The 27,998-nt window shown below is 37.3% G+C and overlaps 4 protein-coding genes across 4 annotated transcripts; 3 read left to right on the top strand and 1 right to left on the bottom strand.

The window, feature by feature from the left end:
- The first annotated feature begins 261 nt into the window (after positions 1–261).
- On the top strand, positions 262–22,923 carry LOC129246082 (endoribonuclease dcr-1). The gene is made up of 10 exons (XM_054884616.1): positions 262–567; positions 641–795; positions 941–1,118; positions 1,176–1,486; positions 1,550–2,240; positions 8,994–9,518; positions 10,893–11,067; positions 16,303–17,360; positions 19,230–20,396; positions 20,461–22,923. Exons 1-10 carry the CDS (start codon positions 544–546, stop codon positions 21,190–21,192), a joined length of 5,016 nt encoding a protein of 1,671 aa, XP_054740591.1. The 5' UTR covers positions 262–543; the 3' UTR covers positions 21,193–22,923.
- Positions 22,924–25,059: 2,136 nt separating this feature from the next.
- Positions 25,060–25,432, top strand: LOC129244477 (cytochrome c oxidase assembly factor 4 homolog, mitochondrial). Its single transcript, XM_054882120.1, has one exon. The coding sequence runs from the start codon at positions 25,217–25,219 to the stop codon at positions 25,430–25,432; it is 216 nt and encodes a 71-aa protein (XP_054738095.1). The 5' UTR covers positions 25,060–25,216.
- A 60-nt stretch (positions 25,433–25,492) lies between these two features.
- On the top strand, positions 25,493–25,941 carry LOC129244476 (peptidyl-tRNA hydrolase 2, mitochondrial). The gene has a single exon (XM_054882119.1). The coding sequence runs from the start codon at positions 25,493–25,495 to the stop codon at positions 25,883–25,885; it is 393 nt and encodes a 130-aa protein (XP_054738094.1). The 3' UTR covers positions 25,886–25,941.
- Positions 25,939–27,484, bottom strand: LOC129244475 (GTPase Era, mitochondrial). Its single transcript, XM_054882118.1, has 4 exons — positions 27,087–27,484; positions 26,481–27,026; positions 26,236–26,413; positions 25,939–26,168 (listed from the first exon to the last, which is right to left on the bottom strand). The coding sequence occupies exons 1-4, from the start codon at positions 27,372–27,374 to the stop codon at positions 25,990–25,992; spliced, it is 1,191 nt and encodes a 396-aa protein (XP_054738093.1). The 5' UTR covers positions 27,375–27,484; the 3' UTR covers positions 25,939–25,989.
- Between the last annotated feature and the right edge of the window lie 514 nt (positions 27,485–27,998).

Here is a 27,998-nt window from a genome sequence, read left to right as displayed (position 1 = left end):
GAAAAACACAGAATAATGTCGTGGACTTCGAAAATTTACAATAACAAATATTTTTACTATATATATTAGCTATAATACTAATTTTTATTGAGAAATATCTGAGCTTTTACGTAATTTTTTAGACTTTTTCTTATTTTTTTCGACTTTAATCATCTTTTATGCAACCATGTTAGATAAAAAGGCGTTTCGGAATCAGGTGATTTTAACTGTGGGTATTTTTTGACAACCAGCTGAGAGTGTTTTTATTTATGATTCTGTACAACGATCCAGGCGTACTTAATGTGCTTTACTTGGTGCTTTTTTTTTCTTTAAGTCGGGAAATCACCGAAGTTAATATAAATTAAGTACTTGCTCACTCCCAAAGCAAAACAAATAACATATCCCCCAGTGTGCTAGTGCCACGTAAGAAATATTGATCAGCTCAATTTCACAACCGCATCAGTTGCTGAAGCAATTGGATGAGTTTTAATCAGCAGTAAGAAAAAGAGTATACAACAAATAAATTTCCTGGAAAGAAAATCAGAAACGACAAAAAAAAAAACAATGACAACGAATCTTGTTACAAATGTAAGTTTCCGTTTAAATTTTAATCGAATCAAATTAATAAAATTTTGCTTAATAATTAAAACGCGGTTTGAAGATTATACCGAAGAAGACAATGGAGCCGCGCCACTACCAGTTGGACCTCCTAAACTATGTCATGGATCGGAACGCGATAATATATCTTCCTACCGGCGCCGGCAAAACTTACGTGGCGATAATGGCATTGAAGCGTTTTTCGCATCAAATGCAAGAGTGAGTTGATAGCACTAATTGTATAGATTTTTATTGTTGTTATAACACAAAGCTTCTCCATAAATTTTTGGGAATGGCTGCTAGAGATATCAGTACTATATATGTACGCCAACGATTAATTGTGAGTTTTTTGTCCATTAACTAGAACAATTGAAAATGGTGGAAAACGTGCTATATTCATGTGTAATACTGTCGAGTTAGCACGCCAACAGGCTATAGAACTTAAACGATGCACTAATTTGCAAATTGGTTTCTATGTAGGCGAGCGCGATGTTGACAGTTGGTCGAGAAAAAAATGGGATGAAGAAATCAGTGTAAATCAAGTAAGTTACATGCGATATATTTAGCATTAATCAGCTAAAAATGTATTCTGAACGTAGGTTCTAGTAGGGACTGCACAAATTTTTGTGGATATAGTTTCACAAAATTACATTAAAATCACTGATTTAAGTGTGGTCGTAGTCGACGAATGCCACCATGCAACAAGAAACCATCCGATGCATGAGTTCATGCGTCACTTCCAAGAAGTTGCAGACAAAACTAAATTACCGCGTGTGATTGGCTTAACTGGTGTCTTGTTGAAGGGTAACAAACTTGCTAGAATCCGCGAGGAGCTTGAATGTTTAGAGTCTACTTTCCGTGGTAATATTGTCACAGTTAGTAGTATGGAAAAATACCAAAATGTTATGCTGTAAGTTGTTTTAAAAGACTTTGTTTCAAATACCAAATATTAAACCCTCAATCATCCAAATAGATATTCGACAAAACCAAAAGAACAACTAATAACTTTCACGAGACAAACCCACGATTTTCAATTGCTTAAGCATATCGAACGGATCGTAAATGAAAGTTTTGATGTGATAAAACAATGGGATTTAGGGACTATTTCAGTAAAGCAGACAAAAAATTTGGCAGGATATCGTCAAAATAAAAAGACATTCATAACAAATCTACTAAAAGATTTCTTATATCAAACAAATGAGTTCGGCTTATATGCATCAGCTATAGCAATTATGTCACCGATAATGGAATTTGAAATAAAGAAGCGACAGGCCGAAACATTGGCTTTACGCAATCTCTATCGGTATACAATCAGCGTATGTGAAAAAATACGTCATATGCTTGTAATGGAGCTAAAAGAAGAGGACTCACTTCCAGATACTGTTTGTCACACGCTGGATATAATACTAAATTTTTCTACGCCCAAAATGCGAACGCTTCTTCTTTTAGCGAAAAAACTATTTTCTAATAAAGATCCGGCCGATATTCGTTGCTTGATATTTGTGGAACGACGCTACACAGCTAAATGTGTATTCTACGTACTGAAAAAGTATGCTGAACTGGAACCGGCTCTAACGAAAGTGCTACGGCCGCAGTTCATGGTGGGACGGAATTCGATAATGCCAAGTATAGAAAGCGTTCTTGATCAGAAATGGAACAAATCGGTAAGTGATGAAGTAAATAATATAATATTTAGTAAAACGAGCATATATGTATAAGTGTAGCTTGTAGCGACGTAGTGTTGCATGCAGTACAGTGATGCCCAAACACGGCTTAAGGGCGAGCAAGTCCCATACATTGGAAAAATTTGTATATTGTGCGTTTGTGTATATACTAGGGATGCTCGATAAACATTGATGTTGAAAGCAAAAACATCGATGTTGCTATATGAAAAATATCGTACCATCGATGTTAACGGAATCGATCATCGAATATCGATGTTAACTTACATCCACAGTATCGAGCGAGTAGAGCGAGTGCGCACTGCGCACGGGTTGTTCCCTTCCTTCGTTGACGTTCTTCGTCGCCTCGCTTGCGCTCACGCTCTCTGAGAGAGAACAGAGAGAGAGCCTCTTTTCTGTTCGTTTCGTTTTCGTTTGTTGTATCTTGATAAATATTTATGTTGTGCGTGCGTTGGCTGTTATAATTTACTCATTTGATCTTATCCAGTGTCTGATCTCAAACAAGATCCTATCCAAGTTTGGAATAATGTCACCGGTTCCACTTATCCGAAATTAAAAAAAATAGCAGTGAAATATTTGAGTACTATCGCTACATTAACGCCATCTGAAAGACTGTTTTCAAAAGCTGGCTCTACTCTTTACCAGCAAAGAAATAGATTGAAAGGTTCTTCTCTATCAAAATTACTTTTCCTTCAGTCAATGGATAAAAATAGATTGAAAGGTTCTTCTCTATCAAAATTACTTTTCCTTCAGTCAATGGATAAAAACATTGGAATTTGTATTAATTTGATCTTCTGTTTCTTAATAAATCTCGAACGATTTTACTGTATTTATGTTATATTTAGTTATGTATCTTTTTGATCTTATTTGTTTTTTATAAAGCGTTTTTCAGTAAGAGTGCTTCAACTTTTTTTTTTTGAATAAAACACAAACGGTTTGACTTTTTTAACTAATTTTTTTTTTATTATCGAGTTTGAACATATACATTTAAGTATGAAATTCGATTTTTTTTGCATGACCACCGCGTGCACGTTTTACGAAGTCCAATCGTTGAACCCAATTTTCGACCACTCTTTTGCATAAATCGGCAAAAATTCCAGCAATTTCGCGTTCAATATTTGCTCTGAGCTCACAAATCGTCGCCGGCTTGTTACTGTAGACCAATGACTTCACATAACCCCAAAGAAAATAGTCTAGAGGCGTCGAATCACACGAGCGCGGCGGCCATTCGACCGGCCCATTTCTGGAAATAATGCGCTCATCGAACTTACTCTTCAACAAATCAATTGTAGCGTGTGCTGTGTGGCTTGTGCTCAAGTGTATAGCGTTCCATGATGAAATGTATACTAATGAAGTTTACAAATGACAAGCGAAAAATAAAAAATATTGCGTCGTTCGCCCTCCCTATCGGAAAAAAGTTGAAGCGCACCTATTGAAAAACGCTGTATATACATTTTTAGTTTGTTTAAGCTATATTTTATTTTTTTCTGTTTACTTTAAAATTAAATTTGTTATTATTATTGCAAAAATCATCGATGTTTAGTTTTCGATAAATATCGAACATAGATGTTGGGCTTTCGATTATGACATCGATGCCAACATCGATGTTTTTCCAACATCGATCATCCCTAGTATATACATATGTGCGTTTTCATGTACATATTCCATTAAAATCAAAACAACCCAGTAGGAGATTTAAGATGTTTCACTAGAGTACTCTAGTGCAAAAAAAAGTGTTCGATGAACCTAGTTTTTGCACTAAACTGTCCTGACGTCTGGTTTTTGAGTAATTACTAACTTGCACTTTTTTGCACAAGGATAGACTTTCTGCATATCCGAGTTAGTGCGGCGCAAAACAAAAACAAAAACACTTCCTTTTTTGAAGATGTACAAGGCAAGAACACAACAGAAAGTAAATTTTAAAATATGAACTTTCTTCACCGAATGGAAGAGTGTTTTGATATATATTAGATGAAAAAATTCTAGAAGGTATTACAGTGTAACCTCTCCTGACGGACACTTTTTCCTACACCAAGTTTTAAGTATAAATTTCGGAACAAATTACCCTCTCTTTAGCGGACCCTTTCTTGGTCGGATGCCGACAGTTATTTTTCATAAAATTGACACAAAAACCTCTATTGAGCGGACGCGAACTCCTCATAAAAATGTGAGTGAGCAATTACTTACATATGCACATACACACTTTCATATGCACATACCTACTTACGAAAGGCAAAAAAGTGACTCTCCAGATAATTGTCTGGTTTGTGTATTGATTTGTTGTTGTTTGACTTAAGCATATCTTGGTAAACTTCGAGACTGGCTTGATTAAAAATGAAGAAGCTCGGGCAAAAGTTCAAACGTAAACCATAAAAAACTGTTTCCAAAAAGCAGGGTTTGACAAAAATAGAAATATGTCAAAACTGAATTCGAGCCCGAAGATGCCTTGCCGCTGGTAACGTGGCTTTGTTATTTGAGTTATCAAAATTCCTCGCATTCAAATTCTGAAACTATTAACGATCATAGTACTGACACAGAGATATTACAAAGATATTATATTTCAAACGTAAGGTGATTTTGTAGCGATGACTTTACTGCTTTCGAATTGTAAAAATAAATAAACCTAGGCGAATCTATTAAAGTTGGTGACTTGTTTTTTTTTTTGCCATGTCCATGTGGCTGTCAGCTCAGAATTCATTATTTATTTTCTAGTTTCCCAATACTTTGCTTTGACAATCAAACGTACAGAACATTGTTGTTGGGCGAGTACCACCACCTTTAATGAATGCGCCTTGGCCAATGCCAATGTATGTAGTTTATTGACTGAAATGCAATATGAAATATGTATTTTTATTTTCGTTATTATTATACTTTGAAAAACATTGATACATTTGATACACATTTTTCTTTGAATAATGTAATATCGATATTTTTTTATTCAAATAAGAAATATATTCAATTAATGAAAAAGCTCTACAATAAGCTACCCTCCCTTGGTGTCCATTGAGCGAATACATCTCTTAGGCGGACAAAAGTTTACTGACGGTGAGTGTCCACCCAAGGGACGGACTGTAGTATAAACATATATTTCATAATACTTTATCCATAATAAATGCTTTAAGAACAATAATAAGAAACTCCTTGTCCGAGTACGATGCTAATGGATTATTCCACGCAATTTCTTGGTTCCTCTCCTTTCTTAATTAAAGGTTTCACATTAGCGCATCTTCTACGTATGAATCAATTGCATCGGAGCCACCAAAAATCAGTAGGTTTGCACTGAATCGCATCGTTTTCGCTTGTTAACTTGATATTCTGCCCTGCACTGTTCTACATCTTTAGTAGGTACACTTATCGAATACAGCTTGTGGCTTTAACTGCGGAAGAAAGACAGCACAGCACAGCAACACTTTAAAAACTATGACGTTTACTATCTGCTCGACCTAAAAAAACACCCCTGGCCATCTTGTAACACAATAGCAGGTACTACTGCTGGGTTGTATTCCCGTGACAATCGGTTCTATGTACCAGAATGGCATGAGCTTCCTCCGATTAAGGGCTGCCGCCTCAGTGTCCTGAACCTCACCTCTCGTTTATCGTCAGTGGAGCAGTTTCTGTATCCAATACTTCTTAAAGCTGGCATTTACCCTAACCCTGGACCTGAAATTTATTTCTGTTGCGTAATCACTGCAACCACACTAAAACCTGCGGTCAGGCCTTGAGGCACACGATTTGTGACCATATGTTGCTCCCGCCATCAGGCGCACTTAGCCTCCACGGCCTCTACATCGCTTAATGCGCTGGTGAAACCACCTAGCACCACAAAAGGAATATCTCTACGGCTCCTCGGTGCTCACCCGAGCAATATCACTCCCCTTAGACTAATTTTTGATTGTGAAGTCTTTGCGATCTTGCAGGCATGCAAAATGCTTAGAGAACGCGGGAGCGAAGGAGATATTAACATTTTCTCCGATAGTCAAGCCACAATCAAGGCTCTGACGACGCCATAGTCCAGAACGAAATTAGTAAACTCCTGTAAGGAGGAGATCAATCTCTTGGGTGTGTCGGTAACATTTCTCTGATCTGGGTTCCAGCACATAGAAACATAGAGGGAAATAAAATTGCTGATGAGCTTGCCAGGAAGGAGACTGAATTGGCCTCAGAGACCTCCTACCCGGTCATCGGCATCCTCCTGACAGTTGGTAAAATGGGAACTGCACAAATTATATCCCAGGAAAGCGCAAAAAAAAAGATGGAGCTCCATTTCTTCATGTGCTATTTCGAAAACCCTTTGACCCCAACGATATACCGCATTCACGGGAAAAAGCTAGGGTTACCATTTAACCCTCATTGCAAAAGCTGTAGGGGCCTTTCAGAAAAGGAGACTGTTTAGCACTTTCTCTGTAAATGTCCAGGCTTGGCAGCTAGACGATTTAGATTACTGGGTGTTCCTTTCTTCGACAGCCTGGGTAGTGCGCCAACCTAAATCCCACCAATATTCTCCATTATATCAACAGCTCTGGATGGCTGTAGATATCTGCTTGTTAGAGGTCTCATGGTGTCAAAACGGCGCTTCAGTGCTACTTGAGGAGTTCCAGACAGGCACTTCAACCATTTGCCCTACCTACCTATGTACCTATGAAACGGAGGAACTGAGTTTTCATGAACGAATATGTTACACATAACTTAAAAAATACCGTAAGTGTAGTTTCGCTTGGATTTTATAGAACTTCTTCTATATTATTTGCTGTAAAATATTATCTTTGTCCATTTTCTAAATGTATTGCTAGATGAATCAACGTCGGGTATCGTTGGTGTATAGGAAAGTCGAAAAAGCGCGAGAAAGCTCCCGACGTATAACGACCATTTACACTCATACATAAATTTATGGGTGTGTTCATGTAAGAATTATCCAGTAACTTGCCAGTAACTTAATTTCCGAGAATTTTCTCTCAAAGAGAGAAATAAAAAAAGTCATGAACGCAAAACCAGTAACAATTTGCAAGTTTTATGAACAGCTGATTAAATTGTTGGCAGGAAAAATCACAAACATTAAAATATTTTCCCTTAAACTATCTTGTACTAAATTAAAAAAAAAGCAAATAAAATGCAAAACAGCGAGCTTCGGAATCACATGAATTAATTCTGTCTAAAATAATTTGTTCCATTTCATCATCGCTGTCAGATGAAGAACATTCCATAAGCAATTACAATTGGCAAATTTTAATTCGTGTTTATTTTCACCTTGCGATCACCTGTTTTTCTCACTTGCAAATTCTTACAAGTAAAAATTGATCTAGTAAAAACCTGCAACTTCCCCTCAAAATGAAATGTCATTGTGCACTCTCACTTTCCCCTACTTTGGAAGTTTTTCGGGTACATGAACAGCAAAACGTGATAATTTGTAACAATTCTTACAAACTATTTGTTTTATAAACAGACCTTATATTCAACGTTTATGGGTTTCGGCATCGAGGTAGAATGGGAAAGTAATTACCATCCCTTCGGTTGTCCATATTTGTCTCATTTTAAGTATTGCTGCAGTACCTCCTTATCAGGTGCTCTATTTCGATATGTTGGATAACCATTCTTGCCCTCTTGCGTTTCTTTAATACATTTGGGAATTCTATGGAAACCGAGAAACAATATAAATATTGATAAATGTATGTCTACTCTTAAGTTTTTAGAATAGTAACATATGAAGATACATGCGCTGAATATACGTATTTTTTGAAGGTATTATTTGACATCAGCCCATAATAGCCGTGAATTTTGTTTGCATCCACCAAACTGCATAATGATCACGTTAAAAAAACATATATCGCACCCTAAATATGTACAAAAGGGTCACAACTCAAAATGTACTTCTGCTCAAATATGAACGACACGTTATCAATAAAACGGTCCGCGGATGACATATGGCAAAAATAAATTTTTTGTTTTTTGGTAGGACTGTTATAAGCTTACGTGGCAAATTTCAGCGTGATATGTCACATAGTTTGTTTTCTGTGCTACTGTAAACAAGTCAAGCTCGAGTGTGGAAAATTTTGAGTTGTGACCCTTTTGTATTTAGGGTGCGATATGTATTTTACTCAGTATGAGTAGTTCGGTATATGTAACTTATAATACGCTCACATATAAGATTATCTACTTTTTCGTGCTTAACTCCCAATTAAAAGCAAGATTACCCATACAATTTTCTCTGCCGAAATCTGAGATTATAAAATAATCCTAGATTATTACCATACTTTTTTATATACAACCCTGTGCTTTCTGTGTTACAGAACTGTTTATTATTAGCAGCCAATTGCGCCATTAAATTAGCTATTTCTTCTCCTTGTCTTTTCCTCATATCGTTAATAATAATTAAAAAAACCAAAAACTCCAAAATATTCCACCATAGCAATTTCTAGGAAGAAAAGCATTTCAAAACAGTATTGACAGCTGATTGTCAATTTTGCAGCCATTCTGCCATAAGTGAACGGGTAGATTAATTTTGTGGATTTATTGCTAATTACTGCATATGTATGTGAACTTACTTTTAGATCAAAGGTTAAATCCTAGTTTAATTTGCAACATTTATTTCAAAAACTATTGCGAACAAATTTCAAATTCACTTCCACGAAAATATTCACCTTCCCGCAAGCACGGGGACGACATATTATGTTTTTTCCATGAATATATAAGTGCCTATAAAAAAAAATTTAAATAACATAAAGTTCTATTTGTCCACAGGCCATCGAAAGCTTCCGCTCCGGTGAGTGTAATGTGATTGTCTGTTCGAATGTACTAGAAGAGGGCATTGATGTACAGGCCTGCAATTACGTCTTCGCTTACGATCCTTTAAAGACGTTTAATTCTTATGTGCAATCAAAGGGGCGAGCACGTAGTAGTGAATCTATTTATGCCATATTCACGCCGGAGGTGGACAAATTACAAGTGGCATCACAAATTAAAAAATATCAAGAGGCACACCAAATCATACAGAATTATTTGATTGGACGCATTTTGGATCGAGATGATCCCAAAGAGGAAAAAATCGCCGAACAATTTGTGGATTTAATTAAACCTTTTACATTGCCGAGCGGTGCCATTTTATTTGCATCGCGTGCCTTATCACTGTTATCTCGTTATACTCAACTGCTGCCCTCAGATGCCTTTGGCGTCGCTGTACCATGGTTCACTAAAACAAGTACTGAGAGAGGAATAACTGTAGAGCTAACAATGCCGCTGCAATCTTCACTGAAGGAGACAATAATTGTGAGCAAATATAAAAATATAAAAATAGTACATACACATGTGCTCACATAACTACATAATTCACAATATTTTTCATGCTAATTTTTTTTTAATGCTTATAAAAATATTGTATTGTTAAAAAGATCTTATAAATCAAATCAGTTGTACAAAACTCACAAATATTTAACAAAATTCAAAAAATTGTCCCCGAACATGCGTTTTATAAAGAAATTGACGGAAAAAATGTTGCATTAAAAATATTGCGATTATTGTAAGAAAATGAAGTGCCTTAATTATGTGAGCATACATTAGTGTGTACACCACAAATGGAGGGAGGAGCTCTGCGAAACACCCAAAAAGGGTTTAAAGCTGCAATTAGTGGTGCTGTAACTACAGCGCCATAGCCGTAACCTTAACCATAGCCGAAACATTACAGCATTTGTCGATTAGCCATGCCGTTGTTGTTGTTATTATTGTTGTTGTTATAGCAGTATAAACATTCCTCATACAGATACGGGGAATGCTGCTGAAGTGGCAGTCCTTGGCCGAATATAAATCCGGGTTGTTCTGGTACGTAGCACCGACTGTCGTGGGAACGATTGACTAATGCCGTAACCGTAAATAGCTGATATTGAATAAATGACATCATTTGCATTTTGTCATAAAAACACGCACAATTTTTTACTAAGTCAATTAATTTTTCGTTGATCATTTCTAATATTCAAATTTTTATCACAAATATCGAAACAAATGTAAAGTATTTCACAGCTGCTTACGGTTACGGGGAAAATACCAAATTCAATAGATACATATGACTACGGTTATGGTTATGGCGTTATGGTGCGGCACATATAATCGTTTACAGTGATGCCCATATGCTTGATCAGAGATCATCTGCTATGGTTACGGTTATAGCTAAGGTACGACATCACTAATTGCAGCTTAACCGTCAATTATATTTCATATATGTACATTAGGGTGGCCGGCTTACCAGAAAACCTCTTGAAATATTATACAATACAATAATAAAGAGAGTAACCTAAAAAAAGTGTACACTCCAAATTTAAATTTGATGTTACTTATTTTTTTTATTACATTAAATTTTTTTTTAATATATAACTCCCAAAATGTATCGTTACGCCCTTAGCCAAACCTCATATTTATCTATCTTGTCATAGAACCGGGTGTCAGACAACACAGTGAAAATCTGAATATTTAACTATGAGAAGAGAGCCGTTACGGTTTAGTGGGAAGTGGGTGTTTTCGCTTTTCGTCCCGCTTACCCTAATGTATGTACATATAATATGTTGCCTTTGTACTTAAAAAAAAGGGCACTTATGTTCTTGTATAAATAAATTCATAAATTTTGATATACATACATTTTTTTAATCGCAGAGCGATACATATCCTACTACCAAGGAAGCAAAAATATCTGCTGCTTTTAAGGCGTGTATAAAATTGTACGAACACGGGGAACTAAATGACCGACTCTTGCCCGTGACCAAGCGTGAATGTGTACAGAAGGTAGCGGAAGAACTCTTCGATCATTGGAAAAAATTTAATGACGATGGTAAGTAAATCTAGTTAAAATAGGGGAGTATTTTCGGAAAGCAAATTGATTGTGTGTTGTTGTTATTGTTGTTGTAGCAGTATACATATCTCTGTCAGTGCAATGTAGATCACTGGCCGTCTTCGCCTAGTTCATCTAACGGTAGGCCCAGGAAACTTGCTGTTTCGACAGGTCGGGTCCAGAGGAAAAGGGGTGTTAGATGAGTGTATTTGATGGGGCGTGTGAAAAGGTGGTTAGTGTCGTGCGCGGTGCTTTCACATGCTGGACATATGTTTAGTATGTCGGGGTCGATTCTGTTGTACTGCTTAAGTATCGGGTGTTTTTTTAAGAACTGAGAACATAAAATGATAATACGAAAGAGAAATAATAACAGAGAAAGAGCCTTAGTGTGAACTCGGTACTTAAGGTGAAGTAAGGTATGAATCAAAAAGAAAATGTCAACACACCTACGAAAAATTGAGAGTGTTGGGGGAAACTTTGAAGCTAAAGCACTCAAGACAATGCAAAACAAAAATAACCCAAGTGAAATAGCTCGTGAAAAATACAGTCTTCATTTAATAATCAGAATAAATTGGAAAAGTGTGTCTTGATGTAATCCAACATGAGATGAAACCACCTGTGAATGCCAAGTGGTTTAATAAGCAGCTTTGCCATTATCCGCCGCGGGTGATTACTGTTGAGAAAAAAATTGTGTAAACATAAATGCAATATCGATGTGTAGGGTAAATCGCTTAATATTGCATGAATTGTATTCCATTTTTATGAAAGTTTTATAAGAGCCAACAAAATTAATATAATTAAATTGCACCATTTAAAAGTCTTATTCCGTACTTGCGTTTATTCGACGTTTTAGTTCGGACTTTGTTGATCCATATACTCTAAAGTAATTATATACGTCTCGGGTGCGTTCGAAGTTGGAATACGCCGTCTTTATTTGGATACCATATTATGCTTGTCATATTAGTAGACTTGAACGTGCCCAGAAAGCTTTTGTGCGTTATGCTTTGCGTTCTTTAAATTTCACTGATCCAACTCCATCCTATAAAAGTCGGTGCTTGCTCATTAATCTAAAATCACTAGATATTAGAAGGACTATTCTCTCCATTACTTTCCTTTTCGATTTCATAAATGAGGTCATTGACTTCCCATTGCTACTCGAGAAAATCAATTTCAATATTCCTCAGCGAAGTTTGCGGAATCATGATTTTTTCTGTTTAGGGATGGTAAGAACTAATTATGCTTCCAATGGTCAGATTTCTAGAACTCTGGGAGAATTAAATTCGCTTTCAAATCATACTGCCTTGGGTTTTTCTTTCACAAAGAACCACTTTTCCACAAATTGGGTTTTTGTTTTGTCGGGACAACTAGCAAGTGATCTCACATTAATTTAGTCCATTGTACTACACTTGGATTCCCTTTTAATTTTCTTTAAACCTACCCGATCTTCGAAGAAATCTGGGTAGATCTTGTGGTGCCAGGGACCCAAGATGGCCGCTTCTTAACACATCAGTGCATTCGAGCGAAGGCGGGGTTGTGCTCACTGGAAGTGGTCCGCCGTCTCATCCTCCTCTTCACCAGCTGGGTAGAGTGCACTGTCTGAGATGCCCACCCTTTCCATGTGCTTCGCCCACAGAAAGTGGCCCGTCATCAGTCCAACCAGCCGTCTGCACTCCCTTCTGCTTAACCTGTGAAGCGATTAGTTTTTCTTAGACATAATCACTTAACAGGTTAATGACAGGAGGGTTTGCGACAATCGATCGGGCATGACAGGTAACATCAGTTTAGTCCATCTGCAGCCTCTCTCAGCCAGTCAAGCTTGCTTGTGGGTTGTAGTAACCCATTTGTTAACCGTGGCTTTGATAGCCGCAGAAGGGAGTGGCAAAACGGGCCCTGGACCAAAGAAGTTCGTGCAACAGATGGCCACAGTGCGTTGTAGTCTCGATAAGGTCCTCCTGACTCCCACGAGAGAGAGAGTCTACTCATCCAGACCACTGATGCATAGGTTATAATAGATCTTATCATAGCCGTGTAGATCCATAGGACCTTGCTAGGAGAAAGACCCCACGTTTTCCCCAAAGAAACTTTTGTACTGCCAGAAAACTGTCAGTGCTTTGGATGTCTTTGTTTCAACGTGTGACTTCCAAAGAAGTTTACTATCGAGGATTACTCCAAGATATTTGATTTCTTTGGATAGCTGGATCGTGACTCCTTTTAGCTTAGGCAGAACGAGTCCATCAAGCTTCCTCCTTCTGGTAAAGAGGACAATACCAGTTTTGGTGGGGTTTGCCGATAGCCTATTCGCACAGCACCAAGTGTCAATCATATCCAGAGTTTTCTACACTTTTCTACAGATGTTCATAAGCGAAGGGCCCGTTATAAGACAGACAACGTCGTCCGCCTATGCTTGTGTATAGACTCCAGCATCATTTAAGGTGGTGAGTAGAGGATCGATCACCATGCACCAGAGCAATGGAGACAGCACACCACCTTGGGGGCAGCCCCTATTAACCCCGGGCGACCCCAGCAGATCCTCCTCCTCCCGCACCGTGAGGAGCTGCACATACTGTTGATAGTGGTACTATAAAAGGCCCCCTCTATATCCCTAAAAATGCCCATAGCCTAATCCCTCCTGTCGATGGCCCGCTCTATCCTAGCAACAAGGTTTTGCAGTGCCGACTCGCAGGATTTTCCGCTTTGATATGCATGCTGAAATGGAGAGAGAGGGTGAACCTTCAGCGACCTCTGACGCATATGCAACTCCACTAGCCGTTCGAGACTTTTCAGCATGAAAGAGGTCATGCTGATAGGTCTAAAGCTTTAGGGGCTGGTGTAGTCATCTATCCCAACCTTAAGGACGAAAGCAACCCTCACCATCCTCCACGAGCGTGGTATATAAGTCAGTGCCAGGCATGCAGTGAAGATTTTCTTTAGGCTGCAGTCACTGACCCTATGCCTTCCTTCAGCATGGCGGTATACATGCCACCTGGTCCGGAAGACTTGTAGAAGCCAAAAGATTCGATGGCAAATCGAATGGCCGCTTCATTCACCATAGATCTCACAACGTACCAGTCACGCCGAGAAGGTGTAGCAGCTCTGACAGCAACCTCTTTCGTTAAGGGCTGCTGCCGGCCAATGCTTACCTGATTTCCTGGACAGTAAGAGTCCATAAGCAAGCTGAATGTCTCACTTTGCTTCTTCGTGAAGGAGCCATCAGATTTCCTAAATGACCCCAGCTTTGCGGTTAGATCGCTTTTCAGGATCCTAACCAATTTCGCCGTGTCACTCAGAGATTCAATACCGCCGCAGAATTCCCTAAAAGAAACCCTTTTCGACTCACGAATTAGCTTCTTGTAGTTCCTCTGAATATGACGGTATCGCTCTCAGTCCCCAAGATTAGTCTTGAGGGCCCAGTTTAGAATTTTTCTCGACTCACGCCTCAATGTTTGGAGCTCTCGGTTTCACCACGGAACGGGAGTCCGATCAAGGAGAGGTCGAATTGGATAGGCTAACTCAGAACATTCAACTAAGGCATCGCAGATTTCTCAACTGCAGCCTCAATACCCTGTCACGTCAAAGCCCCGCAACGGCATCGTAAGGAAAATAAGCAGCTGCAATCACAAATCTCAGCCATCCGCTTCTACCCTTATAACACACCTCAGCAGCTACCAGGTCCTGACAACAGAATTGCTCAAGACTCGTCACAGTGAGATGGGATGATACTATAAGACCGGGCCTAGGTCTACTCGAACTCCTGTCATATAATACCGTGGCCCTTTCAACGCGCTAAAGCCACAGAGGCGGCCCCTAAAGACCCAGGGCTCTTGCACTGTTGTTAAATAGAACTAAATGAATTGTTGAACTAAATTCTTAGTAGTATCTAATAATCTTTCTCTGTAAGTTATAAGAAATTTATCTTTTTCTTTCACTCATTACAATTGAAACTAGTTAATTATAACTTTAATTTTACTTTGATTTATTTATTTAGCAACTAGCAAACCCGGCCCGCTTCGCTGGGCAAATACACGGTGGATCCACGTTTTGGCATATATTTCGAGACCCTAGTCATCAATAAGTATGAAAATTACCCCATATTAAAGCACTTATCAACAGCTTTCATTTGATACCCATATTGTACATACACAACCAAAGGTTACCCGGGTCCACGTTTTGACCTATATCTCGAGACCCTAGTCACGGAACGGTATAAAAATAGTCTATACTATAGAAATCATTAAAAGCTTCCATTTGCTACCCATATTGTACATATACGTCCGAAGGTTACCCGGGTCCACGTTTTGACCTATATCTCGAGACCCTATCTACCAATAGGTATTCAAACTATACGGAAACCATCTTCAATACCTACTTAACAATGTGTGTAAGTTTGGTTTAATTCGGTTTAAAGACACGGCGGGTCCACGTTTTGGCATATATTTTGAGACCGTAGTCATCAATAGGTATGAAAATTAACCCGTATTAAAGCACTTAACCACAGCTTTCATTTGATATCCATATTGTACAAACATATTCTAGGGTCCACGTTTTGGTCTCTATCTCGAGACCCTAGTCACGGAGCGGATGGAAATACTCTGAACTAAAGTATTCACCAACAGCTTCCATTTGATACCCATATTGTACATACACATCCCCAGGTTACCCGGGTCCACGTTTTGACCTATATCTCGAGACCGTATCTACCAATAGGTATCCAAACTATACGGAAACCATCTTCAATACCTCCTTAACAATGTGTGTAAGTTTGGTTTAATTCGGTGCAAAGACACGGCGGGTCCACGTTTTGGCATATATTTCGAGACCTTAGTGATCAATAGGTATGAAAATGACCCCGTATTAAAGTACTTATCAACAGCTTTCATTTGATACCCATATTGTACATACACAACCAAAGGTTACCCGGGTCCACGTTTTGACCATTTTCCCGGCAATTATTCGAATTTTTCTCACCTTTTAAACCTTCCCTAGACCTCCACGAATAATTCAAGACCAAGATAAGATAAATCCGTTCAGCCGTTCTCGAGTTTTAAGCGAATATAGGGACAGATTTTCACATTTATATATATAGAAGATAGATAGAAGAAGATAATCTGTTTTCATAGTCTGTAAGAAACAAAGTATTTTTTAGACTATTAATTGAATCAATAAATAAATAAATAATAATTATTTTAATAGAATAAAGTTAATAGTGGTTATATTTCTTTATATTTGCATGCGCAGTGACCTCAAAAACAGCGGGCAAACAACAGCGGCGCTTGTACAATCGCAAATATCCGGATGAACTCCAAAATGCTATCCCGCATCTAAATGAAATTTGCTATGCCTACGAGATTCATGCGCATCCCCACTTTGAAATCAATGACTACTCTCTACATATAAGTACACTATTGCAGAGCAATCGTAACTATGCAATTTTGTCGCGTAAACGCATACCACCACTCGCAGAAATGCCTCTCTTCATGAATCAAGGTAAAATTTCGGTGAAAATAGCCCCACAACCGCTCACATTGACCATAACCAATGAACAGCAATTACAAAAATTATGTAAATTCCATTTGATGCTCTTCCGTGATTTGCTCGAGTGTTGGAAAACTTTCTTCGTACTAGATCAGCGTAACCAAGAGAATTCATACCTGATAGTACCGATCAATGCGGGTAAAATAGACTGGGAGTTGGTAGAAAACTTCCAACGTCTATTACCACAGCGTAAATACAGCGTTAGCGAAAGGAAACAAAAGATTTACAAGCCGGAGGACTATATTGGCAAAGTGGTTAACAAATGGTATTCGGGCAGAGAAAATCAGCGTTTTGTGGTAACCAAGGTACTAACCGATCGTACACCATTAAGTCCCTTCGACAATAACGATTATTCAAGCTATGTTGATTTCATTGATTGCAAATACAAGAACGAAGTGGATTGCGTTGTGCAACCAAATCAATTTATGCTTGAAGTGCGCGCTCTAACTTCGCGACGTAATTTCTTCATAAATGCTGTTGGCAAATCATCAAATGTGCATAAAAATAATTGTGCCATACACCTAATACCTGAGCTTTGTCACAACTTCATGTATCCGGGTGATATGTGGCTGAAAGCTTTGTTTCTGCCGAGCATTTTACATCGGGTGCATTTCTTGTTGCATGCAGAAAATTTGCGATGTCGTGTTAATACATTTCTGGGCATAGTGGATAGTGTGGAATACCAGCCAAAGCAATTAGCTGTCGATGGGTCATTAAAGCGTGCAGTAGATTTTGACGGTAATGCCATGGAAGAGCCAGATGTGAGTGTTCCTTTATAACGATATTTAATATCGAGATTTTGTTCAAAATCTTGTGTAGTGACTTTGGAGATTTCGCTTATGAAAAAAATATAATCAATGTACTGTAAGGTCTCGTTTTATGCGGTGGATACATTCTACATAAAAACGCATATAAAAAATTCGCATTAAAAAATACTTTACTTGCCTTGAAAAAGTAGGGATACGTTTCGTAATTTTCTAAAATCGCATAAAACCAAAACATCGAGTTAAAATTAACGCAAAACCGTATAAAAAAGTTTGCAGGAATTAACCCTTTGGGGAAGGTGCCGCTCGACGGGCGAGCGTCGCTAAGGACGAGAGGTATATTGGAGTGCGCAGTAAAGAAAATAAATACGTCGAACTTTATAAAAACTAAGGCCTTATTTATCACAAGTGAATTTTTTCATAAAATCAAAAATTAATTATAAACAATGTGCTATCACTGCTAATGTTGAAATGCCTGAGTAGATTCCTTATTGCACGGATTCAACTTCCACTTGACGAAGTAATGCCGTCATCTTCCGTCTTATCAGATTCAAAGCAATATTCGTCAGAACTGTCACTAACTAACGTATCATCTCTAGATCGCTTAGCCATCGTGCGTTGGATAAAATATAATATATAAAAAGCCTCCTGGAGAGAGCCTCCATTGAGAGACTGAATCGAAGAATTTAAATTCGTTCTGATTATCATCGTCTCACGTCGTTAATTTACATTATTAGGAAGATAAGGCTTCATCGCTAATGGTCCCTAATGTCTTTGAATGAAAACGTGACCCTTTTACAATACCTAGCGTATCATATCGCTCAGAACGACAAACGTCGGGAGCCTTACACCTACGAACTAATTTGGACGGCTATATCCCGACACTCGTCCCCAGAGGATTAAAAGAAACAGGCATTTTACTGAATTACTTCGAATTTCTGCAAGAAATTCATATAAAATTTGAAATTAAACTTGTACTCATACTTAATTTATTTTATTTTATTGAAACCTAAAATAGTTTCACATTTTGTAATCCAAATCACCTGCATCATCAGAAGAGACTGTCTCTGCAATATATGTACATATATTTGCGGTAAGGGCGATGGATTTCCACAAACTTCATTCTCTTCCTTTTCTAACAATGTAATCAGTAATTAAACATCGCGATGATTGTCCTAAAAATGTTTGAATGAAATACGAATAATCCGCATAAAACGAGACCTTACAGTATACAGCCATCAAACAACTACTACAAGGCGAATTTATTAAAGGTGGTGGCACTAGGCCCACAACAATATTTTTTACATTAGAATGTCACGTTAAAGTAGAAAACGAAGGAGTGATTTATTTATTTAAAACAAATTTACAATTTTGAATGTAAATAATAAATAATGCGCCAGCTGGTCTACTAGCAGTAGATTAATAGATTCGCCTTGCTATACTACCACTACTACTATGACTACTTTTCTTTTGTTTTTTAAATTTCTTTATTTTTTCATAAAAATATAGTTCATTTTACAGCAATTACCATAGAAATCAAAGTTTAAAAATTTCTACAAAATTTATATCAACTCGAGAAATTTTCATAAAAATTTCAGACTTTTTATGCAGATAAAAAAGAAGAAAAATCGGATACGCCCATTAAATTTTAGTAAAGTAAAAAGTAAATTTGGAGCGGTTCAAAATTCTCGTTAAGTTTTGAAAATTTCTCTTCCCCGACGGTGTGCGCATTTTTTCGATATTACGAATACACTAGAGTTTTTGTTATATTGTATTATATATAATTTCGGTTACATATGTATATATAAGTATTTAGACATGTGTCACATTCACAATTAAACAATACAAACTTTTTTTATACTGCAGGAACCGAAAAAACTGTTACCGGCTATGCCTACTAGCTCCATAGAGGACGAATTTGAGATGCTTCATATAGATGATGTGGCATGGAAGGAGTATTTGGAGCCCGAAGACTTTTCTCGGAAGCCTGAGTCGTTATTCCCCGTTGAATTAGATTATTATTACAAATTTATAAGCGGCTTAGCAATAGAATTAGATGCACTGAAACTAACTGATGGTGAATGGTCGTTGTCGCAGTCGCAGTTGAATATGCCAAATCAGAATGCAGCCAGTTCACCAGTACGCGGAAAGGATTCGTGTAGTATTTCGCTATGTGACGTGCCATTAGCTGATAAACGGCGCCTCGATATATTAGAACTAACATTGAGTGAGCAGACTTTGAAGACCGCTGAGCAAGCAGACTTTTTGGCCGCCATTACAACGGCCGGCGCAAATGACGTTTTCGATATGGAGCGATTTGAGTTTTTAGGCGATTCATTCCTAAAATTTTCTATCTCTCTTTATTTGGCACATAAGTACCCAAAATGGCACGAGGGATTTCTAACTGAAATTAAAGGAAAGCTAGTATCAAATCGCAATCTTATTTATTGTATGCTTCAGACCGATATACCGGAATGTATTTGTGGATATTTATTCAAGCCCCCACATGAGTGGTTGCCTCCATTAATCAGTTTGCCACGCAACCTTTTGGAACTTTTAAAAAATAATGAACAAGTATTGGAAAATTTAACACCGAGTGATTTGTATGGTATCGAACTGGATGACGATGAAATTCTCAGCGGTTGTTGTTCTGCCATGCATCTAACTAAATTGAACGCTAGTAGCAGGCAAGCACGTAAACTGGCGGAAGAAGAGAGACTTGACAGCGGACTGAATTTGTTTGCATACAAGGAGGTGTTGCGCGATAAAGTCGTTGCCGACACTTTGGAGGCCATATTTGGAGTTTGTGTAAAAAATTACGGTATTATTAATACCTTCCGTATGTTGGAGTTTTTTGGCATATGTAAACCTGATGCAGACCAATCCTTTACACGTTTAATGGACCTGAAATTAGGCGGTCCTTTGCTACATACAAATATATCTCCTCGCCAAGTCGATAGCTACATTATCAACTATCCTAAACTGGAAGAGAATTTGGGCTATAAATTCCGTGATCGGGCGTACTTACTTCAGGTATAACTTTTTATTTAAATTTCGATTTTTTTTTCTCACCCAAAATATTTATTATTGCCTATAGGCTTTAACACATCCGTCCTATCCGACCAATCGCATCACTGGTTGCTATCAAGAACTCGAATTTATTGGAGATGCCATACTCGACTTTATGGTTTCATGCTATATCTTTGAACGCTATAGTCACATGGACCCCGGTATGCTCACCGATTTGCGATCGGCACTGGTCAATAACATAACTTTGGGTTGCGTCTGTGTGCGTCATCGCTTCCACTTATTTTTACTGGCTGAAAATAGTTCGCTGGCTGAGTCTATCAAGAATTTCGACAAATACCAAGAAAAGCATAATTACTATGTTACCGATCAAGTGCACATATTGTCAGAGGAAAATATTATGACTGAAAATGAGGTGGAAGGAGCCACTTATAATATATCGGATAATGTTGATGTGCCTAAAGCGTTAGGTGATATTCTGGAAGCACTTATTGCCGCAGTCTATCTCGATAGTCGTGACCTGCGTACAACTTGGCATGTCATTTACGGCTTGCTAGAGCAGGAATTCAACCAGTTCGCCCAGCAAGTGCCCATCGATGCAGTGCGACAGTTGAATGATCATAAACATGCAAATCCCAAGTACAGCAAACCGATTTCAGACAATGAAACATACATGGTGAAATGCCAGTTTACATGTCTTGACAAAAGTGTTGAAGTAAACGGTTTTGGTTTGAATGGTAAACAGGCAAAAAAGGCCGCTGCTAAGCATGCACTACAGATATTAACTAAATATTCGAGTTAAGTATTTCTGCTTGTATTCAAATGTAAAACTTAATTTGTGTGTGTTAAAAAGTCAAATAGTATAAATTAGGTATAGAAAAAGTGGTTTTGAAAGTGGATAGTGTTTAGCAAGATACATTTAAATCTATAGCATTTCGTGAGCATCTATCTTGAAGTTAGAAAGTTTTATTTGAAGAGCCGAATGGGTTTTTTGCGTGACTGGCTACCATTCAATGGCAATCTTCCGAGCGTATTTCTGCCATGAAAAAGTTACTCATCGAATACCATCTGCCTTGGAAAAACATCACCACTTTTAAGAGCAAGGTGACCACAGCAGAAACAAGAGCCACTTTTGCACAAAAATTACATGAGTATTTAGCTAATAGCTTTGATGTTTTTGCTGCTGATGCTTCGGTTTTGTTCAACTCGGTCGGCTGTGGAGTAGAATGTCACACATACTCCATTTTTGGAGAGTTATGGGATTGCTAAAGACATTAAATGTTGCTCATCAGGCGCGCGCGTTCAAAGTTGTTAGCTTGTCGGAGAGCTAAACAGCCTGCAAGCTGTGCAGGCCTTCAAAAGTTTCCAGCAATCACTGTATCGCTCTGTTTCACGCGAAGCTCTCGGAGTTTGAATTCCCGAATGTTCATGTGGAGTGGTGACCGGGCCATTCTGGCATACCGATTAATGGAAAGACAGAACAGATGGCAAAAATTGGTAAATTTGCAGTAACATTTTCTCCGAATGGCACAATGAATTTCTGTCATCTGCAACAAATTTTCACAAAGTCCGCAGCAAAGACCTGGTTCAAAAATTGTAACTCCGATGTTACAGATTTAAATTCAGATCGTTCAGGTGGCATATACCCACTTATCTTAGCCAACTTATTGTATTCCTAAATATATATAGCATTCTAGAGCTTTTATTTTACTGCCGAAAGGCAATTTTACCATTTCATTTTATTGATTTAAAAATTTTCCACGTGTGATTCTTTCATTTAGAACAAGAGATTTACTGTGATATGCATTTTCATATTAAAATAAGTTCTAAATTAAATCATTTTCGTATAGCGCCACTTATTCGAAATCTGACGTAATCAAAAAATTAGCCGGTTATTTTTCGCGCGTGAATGAATTCGTTAAATAATACTGGATTGCACTGTTATGTGCATAGTCTGAAAGAAAATATAAATTATTGCTAAATAAGTAACTGCGTTGAACATTTTTAAATTAATTCAATATTTTCCCAATGACTGTGGGAGAGTTAGAGACAATTTTAATACAATCACGCAACGACATTTCATCCCGCAGCATAAATCTGCAAAACGTAGCTACACGAACAAAAAAAATCATCTCTCTTCGCCATCTATATTTTATAATTACCAATATAATACAAAAAACTATAAGATGATATAAAAAACGTTTTAAACAAGATCGATATGTATATATCTATGCTTATACTTATAATCCGCTAAACAAAATCCACTTTTCATATCTCCACTGAGTTTCGAGACGCATTTTGACCCTTGACTATTGACTGGTTTTAGTGTGTAATACACGAGTTTTAAGCTTTTCACTTTTTAATACATACATACCATACATTGCCTTAAATATATGAATACATTTCTATTTAATTAAATGTGGATGCAATATTTACGTATATTTCTGCAGATTGATTCCATTTGCGCTGTAGTAAATAAGGAAATATGTATGATGTCAAACATAAATAAAATAAAATTTCAATATTTACATAATTACTGAATTTCTTTTACAACAATATCAAGCGGAAAAGATCGTGGAGAAGGTCAGCTAAACCAACTCAAACCAACTCGTCAAAAGAAGGTTTTGTTATCAGTTTGGTGGGATTGCAAAGGAATTATCTACTTCGAACTCTTACCACCCAACCGAACGATCAATTCTGATGCCTACATTGAACAACTAACGAAATTAAACAATGCAGTTGAAGAAAAACGGCCCGAATTGACAAATCGAAAAGGTATTGTATTGGCCACTCGGCAAAAATTATTGGAGTTTGGTTGGGATGTTTTGCAACATCCACCGTATAGTCCTGACCTTGCACCATCTGATTACTTTTTGTTTCGATCTTTACAAAACCCCTTGAATGGTAAAAATTTCAATAATGATGATGATGTCAAATCGTACCTGATTCAGTTGTTGCCTGAAAGATGGCAAAAGTTCATTGATCAAAATGGGCAATAGAGTTATTTAGTTCCATGAAAAAATTGTCTTTGGTTTTCTAAAAAAAATTCGCAATTACTTAGTTGCCAACTCAATATATAATGAAATATTTTGTGCCACCCAGCCTAGATGTCTAGGCAATATCAGATGGCGTTCCATACACTCCTGATGATATTAAAAATACTAGCTAAGGGGTAAATATACATCATAAAGTAAACAAATTACAGCCGTTGAAAATTACTTAAGACCGATACCCAGTTCGTTCCATGCGAGCTCTTTCTGAATAAAATCTCTTAAGGGTTTTGCGTATTAGGTTTTATTTTGCAAATTTATAATGTTTTCAATTTTTATCAGTCTTTCTATCTAAGAAAAACATAAAAACACACGATAAGTGTGATTCGGATCTTGTTGAAATTTCCAAATCACCGGTAAATTCTCTTCCGTATAAAGTATGTAGTATTACGTTTTGCGTACTGGACCGCATCCATATTACTTTCAATACGATGAATTGGCCCGACACCATTCCACAAGAACTTCCTACTTTATTTTCGTTTCATGGCTGAATAAAATATAACGCCACTGATTTTGAGTCCAGGACATGTCCTCTCCAGCAAACTCGATTCGGCGTTGTCTTTGCTGTTACCAATGGATTCTTCCGTGCCAGTTGATGGTAAGTCCAGCTTCTGTCGATCGGAGCGCAACTTTTCTTTATTGGCTTTTCCAAGTTAACAGCAGCACTCTTCCTGGTTTCTTATTTTGACGATATAACAATCATCCTATAAATGAGGAGCAGTTTTTTATGCTTTATTTTTTCAGGGAACATTTTCTGCAGTTCCCAGAAATATATCAAAGCATTAAAAACCATCGTTTTTGAAAGGTTTAACTGTGTTGAAATATCACTGCAGGATAATTCAGTATTTTGCAACTCTATGATTGCTTCTCAAAGAGCTGGGATGCAATTTTCCCTTCCGACATTATTGAATCGTTTCAAATAGTGTAAAATGCTGCAGGAATACTCCAGATACTTTATTTTTTATTTACTTACCAGTTACAATATAAAACACAAAACTGTTCTAAGTATATTTCTCTCCTACTAAAATGCAAAACATCCATGTGAACCCTTCAAGAGAAATAAATAAATGAACGCATTTCAATGAATGTGATCACAGCAAATATACTAAGCGCAAAAAATACCGTTACGGTATCGTATTCGATGAAACATTCGCTTATATAATTGCCAACGCATCTTTCATTTCATTGCGTGAAGAATACTCACGGTAAATTCATTTATGCACAAACATTTGATTGAAAAACTAAGCTAAATACATATCAAATAATTTTTAGCATTACGCGAAATACATTCAAATCATTATTAGATACGCCTCGTTGCTTCAACTTGTAACTTGTGGAAGAGGGAAAGACAAAGAAAGGAGAGGGGCACCGAGTTGTTCATGCTCGATTAACACCCTTTTTTCTAAAATACTTTACTAAAAAGTAAAACCATTGCAAGCAACGGAGTTGTTGTGAGTGCACACGAGGGACAAGACCAAACGAGAATTCGTAAAATTTAAGTAATAAAACTTTTTATGTATGAACACGATTTTTGCAATTTTCTATTTTTAGCAAAGAATTGATAGTTCCCCATATTTAAGGCACTACTGTTAAGCAACAGCTGTTTAACACATGTCACTAAAAAAACACAATTAAATCAGCTGATCACAAGAACTTTTATTAAATTATTAAATCTATACAATTCAAGACGTATCTTCCGAAACAAAAACTTAGTTACATCATTTCATATGATAGCTATAACTGCATCTTAATAACTGAAACCAACCCCAAAAAAGAATGTCGTCTGTTGTTAACGCAGCCATACAAGAAACCGAAGATCCTGTCGAGCAGATGCTTAAGAAAACTGGTTGCATTCAATTGCATTATAAAGTACAAGAGTGCATAGCGGAAACAGGGGATTGGCGCCGCTGTCAAGAGGTGGTAAAAGATTTTAAGCAGTGCATGCAGAAGTATACCGAGCAACAAATGCAAAAATACGCCCACACAAAGTAACATAAACAAAAAGAAAACCTTTTATACTGTGTTATTAAGTAAGTTTTAAGTTAGTAAATTATGCTCAAACAAATTATCAGCGCAGTTGCAGCGCCACGTACTAAGCTGGTGTTAGTGGTACGGGGTGATCTGAAGATGTCTAAAGGGAAAACTGCAGCCCAGTGTGCACATGCAGCTGTTCTATGTTACCAGCAGTCCCAAATAAGCCGAGAAAAACAAAAATTGACAGAAAGTTGGTCAATTTTGGGTCAACCGAAAATTGTATTACGCGTGGACACGTTAGAGGAGATCATGCATTTGAAAAGCCGTGCAAAAGATGCGGGGTTGGTGGCAGCACTGGTTAGAGATGCTGGACGTACGCAGTTAGAGGCTGGAACAGTTACAGTTCTTGGCATTGGTCCAGACATCGAAAACAATGTTAACAAATTGGTCGCCGATTTAAAATTACTATAGCTTTAGTTGGCCCTTAGTTTAGCGAATAAATAAAAACGACTCGCTTAAATATTATATTTGACTTATTTTAAGTAAATTGGAAACAATATTGCGTAAACAGCTGTTTAAGAGATTTTCTTGATTTTTGTTGTAATGGTTAAAGAGATTGGCTTCCCAAAAGTTTCAACTAAATCGGATGTTACCCGTTCGGTAATTTGCTTCAATTTACCGTTGGATTCACCACAGATCAAACGTTCAATACGAGGTGAGGGGCAAGTTACTTCTACTGATGCGTATATGGTACCTAATGAGCAAAAGAGCAAGAATGACTATGTTTGAATGTCATTATTGGGACTGGTTATATGGGTTACCATTTTCTTCGGAGTAATATTCGATTGCACTCTGCAAATTATAAGGTATTTCTTGTGGCAAATAATCCAATAATCTAGCGCGCACACTTTCTACTATCAACATCTCTGGTTCCATATCAGTAAACGTTCCTTTCGAGTACTCCCATTCACGGTCTATAGCAAGTTTTATTAGATAATCCTAAAAATAATGGTAACAATGGTATTACATAATATGTGATCTATAAACTCGAACCTCGAAGACTTACTTGTATTGTATTAAGTCCGCTACCGGTGATGGAGGAAACGAGAAATACCTCCTGAAAATTAGTCCAACTCACATCATTTTCTTTCTTTTCTTCTTTAACTGCTGGCCGACTCGTATTTTTGTCTTGAGTTTTCTTGGACTGTACTTTTAGTTTACGATTCCAATAAGATTGTGTGCTTCCAAGAGTATCGTTCGTTAAGACACGTATCAATTCAAGTAATACTCGTTTTGATTTCAGTGCATCGATCTTGTTCAAAATTAAAAAACTTGGCAAATGCTTATACTCTTTCAATGTTTCCAACACAGTGGGATGTAAAGCGTTACGCGTCCACGAATTCGAGACATCGTGCATACAAGCGATAATATCTGCGTGTTGAATTGCGTGTCTGTAGGCAGATTTGAAACTTTGCTCGAGATGATGACGCTTGACCTCATGCGGTGTCACTAAACCCGGTGTATCGTAGAATACCAATTGTGTTTGGCCGGTTGTGTAAATGGCCTTACTTGCCTTTCGTGTTGTGTGCACCTTCGAGGAAGTAGGACAAACCTAAAAGCAACAAACAGCTATTATAAAAACCAAATGGCATTCTGATACTTCAGCACTCACCCGGTGGCTTATCAAATTATTAATGAAGGTACTCTTGCCTACATTTGGAACACCGATTACCGCTACATGCAAGGAATTCTGGGTACGTTGTTTATGTTGTACTTTCTGTGCATTGCTTTCACGCGCTGTTGAAGTTGTCGGAATGGCAGAGGATTTCGCAACGTCCGAATTACCATGAACTGCCGCCAAGCAGTAATTGCGTACATTTGTTACCCATATTGTATTGATTTTGTTATATTTAAAGGAATACTTCGATACTGCCGCTAAATTACTCAACAATACTTCCATGTTACCAGAGAACGTTTAGTATGCCTTATCTGAAGGTACTCAGAGAACGTGAATTATATTAATTATACTGTCAAAAAAGCAAAAGCTAAAATAACAGTCAACAAACGTAAAGGAAAATAAACAGCTGAATCTCATTTTGAGTATGAAAGTCATGAATATACGCTCTTTGCTAAGAACGTAATTTAATGAGCTTCTATGCTATGTATCAGGGTTGTAAAAAATGTACTTAATAAGCGGATTGTACTTGTAGAATATTTAAACAAAGTTATAAACAGAAATAAATGCGATTTTTCACATATAAATAATTATTTGAAATTACAATAGAATCAAAAAAGGATAAAATACATATGTATGTATTTAATTTAATAGTAACCATAGAAACGTAGATAAAATTAAGTAAATGATAGTCTTCATATAAGAAAACGTTTTTAGTTTAAAAATTCTTCCTCATTAAAGGGGATTCTGCAGTTTCCGTGGCGCCGCAATCTGACGACGGATTCTTATAGAACTCGACAAAAGAAAACGAAATGATAAAGTAAAATTTTTTGATATTTCGCTTAGTTTTCGAGATATTTAATAAAAAAGGTCTCAAAATGCCCTTTGCAATTTCACTATAATTTGCCT

The sequence above is a fragment of the Anastrepha obliqua genome, chromosome 4 (genome assembly GCF_027943255.1).
Source record: "Anastrepha obliqua isolate idAnaObli1 chromosome 4, idAnaObli1_1.0, whole genome shotgun sequence".
Classification (NCBI taxonomy): Eukaryota; Metazoa; Arthropoda; class Insecta; order Diptera; family Tephritidae; genus Anastrepha; species Anastrepha obliqua.
Note: the sequence above shows the minus strand (reverse complement) of the source record. Positions and strands in the feature narration are given on the sequence as shown.

What these genes read in the sequence shown, in the direction of transcription:
- LOC129246082 (XM_054884616.1), top strand. Translation starts at nt 544, where the DNA reads ATGACAACGAATCTTGTTACAAAT. An exon ending in AAGAAATCAGTGTAAATCAA is followed by an intron (nt 1,119 to 1,175) that starts GTAAGTTACATG and finishes TTCTGAACGTAG; the next exon opens with GTTCTAGTAGGGACTGCACA. An exon ending in ATGCCATGGAAGAGCCAGAT is followed by an intron (nt 17,361 to 19,229) that starts GTGAGTGTTCCT and finishes TTTATACTGCAG; the next exon opens with GAACCGAAAAAACTGTTACC.
- LOC129244477 (XM_054882120.1), top strand. Translation starts at nt 25,217, where the DNA reads ATGTCGTCTGTTGTTAACGCAGCCATACAAGAAACCGAAGATCCTGTC.
- LOC129244476 (XM_054882119.1), top strand. Translation starts at nt 25,493, where the DNA reads ATGCTCAAACAAATTATCAGCGCAGTTGCAGCGCCACGTACTAAGCTG.
- LOC129244475 (XM_054882118.1), bottom strand. Translation starts at nt 27,374, where the DNA reads ATGGAAGTATTGTTGAGTAATTTAGCGGCAGTATCGAAGTATTCCTTT. An exon ending in GCGGACTTAATACAATACAA is followed by an intron (nt 26,414 to 26,480) that starts GTAAGTCTTCGA and finishes CATTATTTTTAG; the next exon opens with GATTATCTAATAAAACTTGC. An exon ending in ATATTACTCCGAAGAAAATG is followed by an intron (nt 26,169 to 26,235) that starts GTAACCCATATA and finishes TTTGCTCATTAG; the next exon opens with GTACCATATACGCATCAGTA.